Here is a 12,382-nt window from a genome sequence, read left to right as displayed (position 1 = left end):
AACATCCACTACATCTGGTGGGAGAGAAAAGGAACTCAGGTTGCCCGTTCAATCTCCAGGCATGAAGGTGCAGGCTCTGGAGGTGGGGGTGTAGAACCTGCCCCTGCGACTGCGAGAGGAGGACTTCCCTGAGAGGGAGACGGAGTGGAGGGCACAGCAAGAGTTGGAGAAGGTCCGTGTACCACACCCTTCTTGGCCAATCTGGGGCTATGAAAATGACCTGAGCCCGATCTATAGAATCCGAGGAATCAAGGGTATGGGGGAAACATGTAAAGCAGCAGGTTGCACCAAGAGATCTGAAACGCATCCCCAAAGCCCCTTGCGTCGGATACTGTAGGCTGCAGAATGACAGGCAATGCGTGTTCTCCCGAGTGGCAAACAGATCTATCACTGGAGAACACCACATCTAAAAGATGTGCAGAACCAGATCCGGATGTCGACGCCACTCTTGATCGGCCGAAAAATGTGGACTGAGAGTGTCCGCACATACGTTGAGCACTCCGGCCAGATGATGCGCTATCAAGCAAATCTGATGGTCCTGAGGCCTGGACCAGAGATGCAGAGCTTCTCTGCAGAGAAGATACGACCCTACCCCTCCTGCTTGTTTATATACCACATTGCTGTAGTGTTGTTCATCAGGATGTGAACTGACTGACCGCGAAGGGACGGGAGGAAGGCCTTGAGAGCTAAACGTATCACCCGCAATTCTAACAGATTTATATGAAAAGTCTGTTCCACTGGAGACCAACGACCCTTGATCTCCAGGTCCGCCAGATGAGCTCCCCACCCTAGAGTGGAAGCATCTGTCATGACCGTTGCCACCGGAGGCTGCAGTGAAAACGGCCTTCCTTGAGAAAGGTTGCCGGACACAGCCCACCATCGTAACTCCGCTGCAGCGTTTCTGGAGATCATTATCGACTCCTCGAGATCCCCTTTGTGTTGAAACCACTGCCTACGGAGACACCATTGGAGAGCCATCATGTGCCAACGTGCACGAGTGACCAACAGAATGCAAGAAGCAAACAGACCGAGCATTCGTAAGACCTTGTGGACAGGAACAACCGCTCAATTTTGAAACATGGAATCAACGCTTGAATGTCCTGAATGCGCTGAGGTCGGAGGATAGGCCCGATTCAATGTTGTATCCAGTACTGCCCCTATGAACAGGAGGCGTTTAGAGGGCTCCAGGTGAGATTTGGGTACATTTATCGAAAAACCCAGCCTGAACAACAACTGAGTTGTCATCTGCAAGTGACACAACACAAGCTCTGGAGACTTGGCTTTGATCAACCAATCGTCCAGGTAAGGGAATACCGAAATCCCCTTCCTTCTTAGACTTGCTGCCACCACTGCCATCACCTTTGTGAAGACTCGAGGTGCTGAAGACCAAACGGAAGAACCGCAAACTGGTAGTGTTGCGACCCCACCACAAACCAGAGATACTTCCTGTGCGACTTGAGTATTGGGATATGAAAGTAAGCATCCTGCAAGTCGACAGACACCATCCAATCCTCTTTGTTCAACGCCAGAAGTACATGTGCCAGAGTCAGCATCTTGCATTTTTACTGTTTGAGGAACCAATTAAAAATCCTCAGGTCTAGGATTGGTCTCAAACGACCATCCTTCTTGGGGATCAGCAAGTATCTTGAATAACAACCCTGACCCCTTTCCTGCTCTAGAACCAACTCCACCGCACCTTTTGACAATAGGATCTGAACTTTCTGCTGTAACAAGAGATGGTCTTCTGAACAAAACGAGGGACGGGGAAGGATGGGAGGGGGAAACTCCTGAAAAGGGAGAGCATATCCTATTCTCACAATGTTTAGAACCCATAAGTCTGATGTAACTAGCTCCCACTCGTGAAGAAAAAGACGTAATCATCCCCCTACAGGAGCAGTATGGTCGATAAAGGGTTAGAAAACTAGGGCTGCTTCCCTTGCTGTTGTCACCCAGAGGAAGAGGATGATGCAGGGTGCTGCTGGGGGGCCCCTCTTGTCCTAACCCTCCCCCACCCTCTAAAGGATTGATTTGCGAGGCTGCTAGGCTGCTGGACTGAGGACTGGGGTCTCCTTCGATAAACGGCTCTACGCCCAAACCCCCTGAACCTCCGAAAGGACCTGAAAGAGGTAGCAGAGGAGGCTTTCAGACCCCAGGACTTCGCCGTGGCCTGACTATCTTTAAAGCGCTCTAGGGGAGAGTCCGCTTTATCTCCAAACAGCTTTTCCTCATCAAAGGGCAAATCCAATAAAGTGGTCTGTACATCCGAAGAAAACCCGGAGGACCTCAACCAAGCGTCCCTCCTGGTAGCAACAGATGTACCCATTGCCCTGGCCACTGAGTCCAGACCAGACTGGATTATTTGCTTTGCCGCAGCCTGCGCATCAGATAGGAGTTCACCGAATGGTCTCTGTACATCCTGCGGCAGGTCAGGAACCATGGCCTTTGCGAAGTCCATGAGGGCGTGGACATATCTACCCAGCACACAGGTAGCGTTTGCAGTCTTGACAGCCATGCTGCAAGATGAGAAAGTCTTCTTTGCGGATTGCTCCATTCGTTTGTATTCCCTGTCTGATGTAATCACAGGGAAGAAGCCTGGGGCAGATCGTGTAGAGCAAGAGGCCTGAACCACCAGACTCTCCGGGGTAGGATGTCTTGATAAAAACCCCAGATCACCAGGTGCCACTCTGTATCTCCATGCTACAGATCTATTCACAGCAGGCGACGACACAGGCTTCCTCCAATGCTCTAATATGGGCTTCCTAAGAGCATTGTTGAATGAAGCAAAGGAGCCGCAGAAGTCGAAGGAGGATGCAGGACCTCCGTTAAAATGTTCATCTTAACTTCCGCAGCAGGCAATGGAAGATCTAAAAAGTCTGCCGCCTTCCTTATCACTGTGTGAAAAGAAGCCGCCTCCTACGTGAACTCCCCCGGTGAAGACAAGTCCCATTCCGGGGAAGTGTCAAGCCCACTGGTCGAATCCAGCCCTTGATATTCTCCCAAGGGCTCCACAATCTCCCCCTCTTCCAACAACTGCCTTTGATACTCTTCCTCCTCTAAGAGTCGCAAGGCCTTTCAGCGTGACCTCAGTCTAGCCCCCAACCTCGGCGTCAACACAGAATTGGCCGACGTAGAAGACACCGGCTTCAATACCTGACGTGGAACAGGAGAGGAAGGTTGACTTCGGTCGAATCCATCACTCGGATCCGGCGCCGGCACGGATCCTTATGGCGCAGAGGATGCTTGTGGCTCCACCATAGGCGCCGGCTGACGGGGTGATGAAATCGGCACCATAGACCTGGAAGACGTCATGGGAACCACAGGGCTTCGAGGCGATGTCATTGTATGGAGCAGGGGAGCCCAACGAAAATGCCAACGGACCCATGGGACCGGCCGGTGCACCAGCAGGGGCCATCGCACTGAACACTGAGAACATGGCATTCAAAAATGCCGCCGGATCCACTCCCGGAGCCGGGAAGGCAGGATACCACTGGTCTCCCTGTTGCACCTGTGCTTGCTGAACATTGGACTCATGAACAGCAGGTGGAAATCGAGGACTGTCCGGAGGTGCCACTACCTTGAAGACTGACAGCGCCGGAGAAGCCTCAGGGCTCTGGGGTTGAGGAGTCACCGTCGGACTCACCTCCCACGTCGCCGACGAGATGGAGACCTTGATCGGCTCCGAGTCGAACGACGCAGAGAGTCATGATGATGCCATTTCTTATGCTTCTTCGAAGAAGCATGGGAAGAGGATCTACGATGGCTCTTATGACCATTCGCCTTGGCCAAAAAGAGTTTGGCCTCCCTTTCCTTCAAAGCCTTTGGATTCAGGCTCTGGCAAGACACACACTCCTCGACGTCCTGCTCAGAGCTAAGACACCAAAGACAATCGTCATGAGTGTCAGTGACCGACATGCGACCCCAGCACTCTCGGCATGGCTTGAAACCGGACTTCCTAGGAGGAGACATTGTAACTAAAAAGTCAGATAGCAACAAGATAGTACACCTCCATCAGAAGTGAGAGCTAGGAGAAAACAGTTAGCGTCAAAGGCACGGAAAAAAGGGAACTGACGTCAGCATGCCGGCGAGGACCTCTTATTGGCACGATGACGTTAGACGGAGTTGCGTGGAGCCATGCAATTGTGACGTCCTCGTCGACGTGGAGAGCTGGAAAGAAGATTTTCCGTTGGATGCTGGTGCAAGGGTGAATTCATAAGGTGAGGAATCCACAAGTAGTTGTATCCATCAGAATGGTTATTTACTCACTCTGGTGTTCCAGTATCTTTAACAAAACCCCAATAGTAGGATGAGTAATGGGACCAGACGTCAGAGAGCTTTCATCTATAGTTTGTACTTCATCTACCTGTTCCTTAGGTACTGTTGGAATGGCATATTGCGAGGCCAATGATATCTATACAATTTCTAGTGGCTCCTGAGTCAATCAAAGGTGGAAACAAACCGAGTCCCTATCCTAGAGCAACTGAGCAGTCACAAAAAGATGATGATATTGATCGATGAAAGAGGCTTGAGTAGAGCCTTTCAGGCTAGGTAATGTTGAAAACCCAAAACAGTTGCCTCTTTCTGTTACAGGTTTCCTAGTTTTCAGACTGTCCTCTTTTCTTTTTAAAGGACAACGTAGGAAGTGTCCCTTAGTACCATAGCAAAAGCAGAAATGTAATATCCTACACCTTTGTCTCTCTTCCTCGTTTAACTGGCCTCTCAAACTCCCCATCTGCATAGGTCCGAGTTCATCTATCTTTTCAGGATCAGACTTTTTCTCCTTGTATAGCACAAACCTAGTGTCAGACCATCCTCTATCATGCCGTTGTTCAATGAGAGGATCTAGCTTTACCACAAGATCCATTAATTCACTACAGTTTTCGGGAGGGTCAACTACAACTACCTTTCAACTCGCCTCAGAGTCACCTATAAAATAAGAAACTTCTCCTGTTTTCTGGCCTGCCTGCTTCGGCTACCAAACAATTAAACATAGTTATATATGTCAAAAGGTCCTTACTACCTTGTCGTAGGTTAAGCAGTTGTGTATTCACTAATTTCATAAACATGTAATGATCGAATAACTGGTTTATTTCTGCTTTGAATGCTTTGTAATTATACAGTAAAGGATCATCCTACCCTACTAAGGGAATGGACCAAGTGGCTGCTGTGCCACCTAAATCTGACAAAACAAAAGCTACCTTTGATGGTTCGTTTGGAAAGCAGGCTGGCTTACACAAAGTGTAGTTGCCATTGGTTTCCTAAAGGTGGCGAATTTCATAGGATCCCCCATAAGGCGTTCAGGTGGGGCTAAAGACTATCCAGGGATGCAGGAATGGTTACGAAGCTCGACACAACTTGACGCTACAATGGAAAAAAATGCGACAACAGGAAATAAGGAAACTGAAGATGCAGCAGCAGGAGTCTGAGATCCGAAGACACCACAGCAGACTGCAGAAGACTCAAGTTAAGTGAGCAACAGGAAGGGAAAACGCAAAGCAACTTCTTGTGGTGCAGCGCATAATCTTAAAGGCTACGTACTCCACCAATTTAAAGGGGCAGCACACTTGTGGTGAGAAGTAGGGAAAGTGCCGACAGGGATACGTCAGACTTACCACAGATAATAATTCTAGAACCTCTGTGAACCCCTCCACCCCTTTGCTCTTGGGAACCATAGAGATAGTCCTATGGTTTTAGCCCAGACTGTCCCACAGAAACCTCCAAAATATTACTTGAGTACACAATAGTAACTCCCACTCGACATCAACTTATACATTTCCATTTGAAGTTTTATTTGGGTCTGATTCTCAGGTCCCACACCACCTCCCTGAGTAAGACTTGGAATATTTGACTACCATGAAGGTCAAGGGCTAAAGGTATGTGCTTAGTGCTCATTTTTGTGCTCAACAGTAAGGTTAAGATTTCGAAAACCAAAGATAAAAGGCTCCGGCACTTTCAATTTGTGCACAGTAAACTGCAATTGCCATGGGACTCCTGAAAAAGTTCCAACACACATTATATACGAGTCTTTTTAAACAAAAATGTGTATATGAAAAAAATACCATTGAATACAGGAGTATGACTGAGCTGCTAAGGACAAAAGCTTCAGCTGGCTTTACAATTATTGCTTTTGGATTCTGGAACCAAAGATCACCGAAATCTGCAATGCCAATGCATATCTCCTTCGAAGCGGCCGTAGAGACATTTAATTAACCTGTATCCCAGCAGCAGCATTCCAATAAGGAAGAAGTATTTACGAAACAGATGTAAATTAAAAAAATATGTTTTAGAACGACTTATACCATTTTATAGAGACGTCTTACACATTCAATTAGAGGGGTAGATTATGAGAGAGAAAGAGAGAGAGATGGCCGTTCACTTGGAATTAACTACTTCAGTAATGATCTTGCAAAATGTGAAACTAGTGATGCGATCCCAAACCCCTGGAACTCAATGTTATCCTCAGTGACTGTATCATCAGTATCAGATCCATTCTTAAAAGTCCATTAGAATATTTAGGAAATCAGTCATTCATTCTTAGGACAAATATATTTTAGATGACAAATTTACAACACAAGGCTATGCAAGAGCCCCATATTTACAACAACTCGTTTAGATCCAGCAAATTGCTCCAGCTGTAGACCAGTGACATTGCTGGAGTTTTTCTCAAGATTAATGATATTTACAGTGTGCTTTAAGAACATGATTGCAAACAACCACAATAAACTTTGCAAATCAGCCTACATAACATACCAAAGAAACAAATTGGCCGTACCTCCACAAACCTCTTGTAGAATAAGTACTTCAGGGTTCCAATATGTCGCAGGTTTACCACATTCGGACAGAGGGCTGAAAAAGATGTATGGTAAGATTTTAGCATGGTCAATACAAAAGAAAGAGGAAGATATGTATAAAGCCTCTTTGATGAACTGTAACTGTTGCTGATCACCAACCCAACCCATGCAGAAGGAATCTGATTCTCACTTTGGGTGCAGAGCTGCTCAATATTAGATAGTCTCATAAACCCTGCTGTAACCACCCATCTTCAAGGAAGGCGAAGACACAATATGTAGTGCTTCTGTAAAGCTGTCTGTTGCTACAGAGCTATGCCACATTCACAACTCCCGGATGCATAAACATGATCAGCAGGTCTATCCTTCGACCTAAAAACTTACGAATAATCAAAATCTTTTCTTTCAGCTAGAAGACAATCAATACAATCGTCACGATATATATGACTACTTTAATCTTCTATGCCTACTTAGTGGAAACAAACAGGGATGTAACTGAAAATTGTAAGAGGATAGTCATGGAGATTGATGGTAGATTTTCCTGGCACTCTCCACACCAACACTTCAAAGGGTAAAGCACTTTACTGTGTGAGTCCCAAGTATATTTGTGTTAACATTTCATAACAGATATTTACCTCGGCACACTGGAATGCACTGAAATTATATGGGCAACATTTGAAGTTTAAACTTGCCTGGCACATTCTTATATCGAAATATTAAAATGTTAATTGCCTGCTAAAGGTATTACATTATTTTTTAAACTTTTTGTTAAATGATTTTGATGTATGGCTTTCCCAGCAGGTGATGAGATCCCATAATTTTAAGTTGTTCTTCCCTAGAAGCCAACTACGAAGGAGAACAAGCACGAGGCAGCCATGTTGAATTTATGACATGATTATCTGCTTTCAAGAACTTTATCACAGATACAAATAGTGTGAAGGCCAACTTGAACAGGATGAAACTGATTAATGGGTAATGTAGTGATTCCCAAATACCAAAGAAAATTACATAGGGGATTCCTAAGCAACTTACATTGAATCGAGATACTTAACAAAGAATAGATACTATGATAGGTGCAGATTTAAACAATGACATTCAGGTGAGATAGCACAGAGGACAAAGAAAATCACTCCAGTTTTGGACCGTTATTTCTCTTTTTATCCAATGAATGTATATGTTTGTGCACTATTTTTGCAATATTAAAGAAAATGGGCACTATGCAGAGTTTGGGTAAACGTTATAGCATTTAGAACCAAAAGAGCACAGACTACCTTCCCCAATTCTCTTCAGTATCTATATGGAGCTCCTGATCTTGCTCCTTCGACACTTCAACCTTGCATAGTTTGGTCCTAAACCACATGGCACATATGGATACAAATCTCTATTTGGAAAGGACACCTACAACACACCTCTATCAAACAGCAATTCCATGGCCATCTCGAAACCCATTTTTGGAGTCAGTAAAATGCTACAGATTCCTAAAAGAAGAATGGTGCATTTCTGAAAGCAGTTATTCAGTTGCAAACTCTGAAGTGAAGCATTTGGGACAAACAGCTTTGTACATCTGGCCCAAAGTCACGTTATCCTAGGAGTCCTCTGGCAGGATTTATATCATGTATTGTGAGAAATAATATTATAGGATATGCTCAGAAGAGATGTTCGTCACAATTAGAAATACACTAGGCTTGAGAACGAAAACTGATAAAGTATAATCATTTTTGTGTACAGAATAGAATCTTGCCTTTAGACATGTTACAGCCAGTAATTTGTAGTAGAAACGTGTTATAATTGTTTTACCTTCTGTTGTTATCATTAAGTTAGTGACATTTCACATCGAAATCCATTCCATGTTTTACTTTTTTTTGTATTTCTAATTTTGCTTTACACTTCGGTTTTATTTCTATTTAAAGTTGTACTCAAGTGCTTGATTGATTCCCGTGGGCGTCATTAAAACTTTGAATTGTTTCGTGTTTTAGTGTGAAGTTGTAGGAAGGAAACCATTGTGTTTATTAGTTGCAGAGAGCCAACCAGTAACCATATGAATAAACCAAGTATTATCCTTTTCAGTGACTGATTGTTATTAAAGAGTGAGCTCTACCCTCGCTGCAGTTGGCAAACCAATGATTAAATGAAAATTGTGATTCAGTGGTTGGTGGGTAAAGGTGTGAGGTAACTTTTCAAAAGGCTCTATGTAACTCCTATTACTTCCTATTCGTTTATGTCCACCCGCCTCTCATGCTGTGCATACCTCTATCTGCAGTAGTATTACCATAAATGTTGAAAACCTAATTTATCTCTTTACAATCATCAATCAATAAAATCAACCTTTACCCCCTCAATGAACTCCCACCACACAGCTACAGAGTATTTCTAGAAAATATGCAAGCCCCTATGCTATCAGAGCAAATATAATCCATGTCAAATTGATCGTCACGGTTTACATCGGGACTCAACATCCAAACTTTTCTTCAACTTTAAATCTCGTCTGAAAATGACCACAAATAGTACTAGGCACCTATCTTCACCTTAACCAAAAGATAAACCCAGGTCAATTATGCAGCTTGTTAAAATTACGTTGGAGACATAAACAAAGCTGCTGATACGTAGACACCATATACTGTAACAGGACCTCCTTATGCCTCAGCAAGCCATAACAATGTACAGTGAAAAATGATATCCAGCACAAAAATGTTCTGATGCAAAAAGTCCAAGGCTATCAACAAGTCACACAAACAATCTGGAGCTTAAGACTTTTCTCAAGCACACTTGTGCAAGACCTGTACACCCTCTTTCCAAATCATATTCTTCACCCTAACAATGCTCTATAGGGAGAAAGAAGCCCAACAGAATATTTTACTCCAGCTCAAACATCTCATCATCATACTTCCGTCCCCTGCCTCACCTAATGCAGAATGAGCTACAACCAATAATTACACATACACACTGATGCCTTTAACTGACATCCAGGCCAAAGACTGGTTTCTAATCTTTTGACTATGCCAATTCCTAACTTAGCCCACACACCCCTCTGTAACTAAGGACTGGCAAATAGTCAACTGGACTTAACCATATTGTTAAATATAATACGTCTCTGTACTTTTTTGTACCATACCTTTGAAGAACATTTTTTCTCACCCTTCTCTAGCGAACAACTTTAAAGGAGTGGTAGTATGACTATGCAAATTTCTGGATTAAATGACTACAGTAGAATTAAAGTACTTTCTGAAGTGTGTTGTGACAGTCCAAGCCATACAGTCATCTCTCTGGCACGGAAATGGTATTGCATGCTTACCATAGAAGACAAAGGCTGACCCTTTATGCTTCCCCTCCTAGATCACATAGAAGCTGCTGGCTATGGTGCTCATGTTTCACTTATCTGTACCGCCTAAGGAGGATCTGGAACCTTTAACCATTCACTGCAGCACTGTCCTAATGACAGACAGCAGCATGTGATCACATGCTCTCCAATCAGAACCAAAATTACCTGTGGCAACCTCCTAGGCCCTACTATGTGACACTTCTATAATTCCTTCACAGAAATAAGTATAATCCTTCCCCTCCAACGAGCACAACATTCAATGTTATGCATTAACAACTGAAAGATGGGCCATGAACGAAAATCTAAGAATTGGATCAACTTGCAGTGACCTGGAGCAATGTGATCATTCTAGCTTTATTTGTGCATTGCATTACATTCAACCTGAGAATTGTAAAACCAATCATTCCTCAGAAGGCAGCGAGCAATAGCGCTGGCAAATTTCAGACTATTATTACACATGAAGGGCCATTTGCTAGGCAAGGATACCATCTTCTGCAGACTATGAAATGCAGATAAATCGTTTCTGGTGTCACAGGTCAGTCACTCCACTGCTACTCTGGCAGCTTTCTTAATCTTTATCTGATGGTAACAGTACCCTACAGCTTCACCGGCTCAGCATAGCCAGAAGATCACGACACTCAGCAGAGCTATCATACCTTAATATATGTATTTATTTCCTCATTAAAGGAAAGTTACCATGTACTTTTTTGGATCAACTTCTCCGTAAGGAACCAACAAGCAACTGTAATTTTACTCGCGGATATTAGATCACCATGTAAGTGTCACCAAAGAGATTGCTAGTTCACTATTTACAATAAATTGTGTGGCCTACCCCTAACATTTGTGCATTCTTTTGAGATTTTTATCTTCAAGTTCTAAACTTTGTCTTTCTGTGATTTTCATCAAGACCAAAGTATATGTGATGTTGCTTCCCGTGATTTCACAAAGGTCTCATTAAAATAAGCTGGACAAACTGCACTAAGCATTTTCTCCGGTGACAGGCCAAGGCAGAGCACAAAAGAAGACTAGTTCGACCTGAAAGACTTCTGGCTGCACAATATCCAATCTGCTTAGACAACAGCTTCAACAACTGCTGGGCCTCTGTGCTCCTCTCTGGTTTCCCAGAGCTAGGGCTTCAGGTCTTTCCTCCAGTCTGAGGTCTCACAGTCAGACCTCTATGATGCGCTCCACTGTCAGTTTTAACAGAGCCTGGTTTCTATGCTCCTCTCAACTCTTATCGATTAAAAAGCCAGTGCCCTGCCAGGGTCCAATCGAATACTTCACTGCTAGTTTTTTAGTTTCTTCTCTCCTCTTTCACAAATAGTCTCACCTGTAGGAAGCTGTCTCTGTATATGCTATACCAAAATGAGGTATAGTGTTCACAGAGTCAAGGAGTTCCCCAGAGGCTTAACAGAGGCTAAAGTAGATAATACTAATGCTCTCTTTTGTGGTAGAGTGGTCGAGCAGTTAGGCTTATCAGAGGATAGGGCAAAACATTTGTTATACACACACAGTCAAGAAATGAGGCACACACTCAGTGACTAACTCCAGGCCAATTTTTTTAAAAAATATAGATAAAATATATATTTTTTTTACTTTATTACTAGAACCAGAAGAACTTTGTTGCAGGTAAGTACAGTTGTCAATAATCATCAAGCACATGTATCAAATGTACTTTGTTTGGTTTTTGCAAATAAAGTAGTTTACTAATAAGTAACGCTTTTCTATTTCAAAAGTTGACAGTGCAAGTTTTCCTAGGAGTAAATAGAGTCCTGGGGGGCAAAAGTGTTACCACAGATAACATGTAAGTACACGACTAACGATTCCAGTCTTCAGGGGCTAGGATGTCCACAGGTCCAAGTTTAGGCTGACCCCAAAAACGCACCACCAGGCAACAAGGGGCCAGCTGGGTGTAGAGGTCAAAGTTGGTGCTGGGCTTACAATGGAATCCTATGACGACTGGGGGTGAGGGACGACGTGGTAGAAGAGAGATTGCAGGTAAGTACCCGTGGTCTCAGGATACAGGCTGGGGGGGGGGGGTTCGGGGGGGAGGGAAGGAGGGAGTTTAGGTCAGCACCGGGGGGCGGCCACAGGATCACACCAACACACACACCCTCAGCAGCACAGGGGTGGCAGGGTACAGGGTGCAAACACAGAGCTGGGCACCCAATGCTTTTCAATGGAGGGACCCCGGGGTCAGAAAAGATGCACAGGCTGGGCCCAGGGGGTAGGTTACAGGAAACTAAAGGCTAGACAGGCAGGAGAGGCCCCCACCGGA

The 12,382-nt window shown here is 44.3% G+C and overlaps 1 protein-coding gene across 4 annotated transcripts in view; it reads right to left on the bottom strand.

The window, feature by feature from the left end:
• Window positions 1-12,382, bottom strand: part of EXD3 (exonuclease 3'-5' domain containing 3) — a 1,916,540-nt gene that overhangs the window by 1,109,183 nt on the left and 794,975 nt on the right. For all 4 annotated transcript variants that reach the window (XM_069241413.1, XM_069241412.1, XM_069241414.1 and 1 more), the window contains one exon: window positions 6,770-6,843. In XM_069241413.1, the coding sequence (XP_069097514.1) occupies window positions 6,770-6,843 (74 nt within the window). The remainder of the gene's footprint in view (window positions 1-6,769; window positions 6,844-12,382) is intronic.

This window comes from Pleurodeles waltl, chromosome 6 (genome assembly GCF_031143425.1).
Source record: "Pleurodeles waltl isolate 20211129_DDA chromosome 6, aPleWal1.hap1.20221129, whole genome shotgun sequence".
NCBI lineage: Eukaryota > Metazoa > Chordata > Amphibia > Caudata > Salamandridae > Pleurodeles > Pleurodeles waltl.
This window is presented reverse-complemented; position numbering and strand designations above follow the sequence as displayed.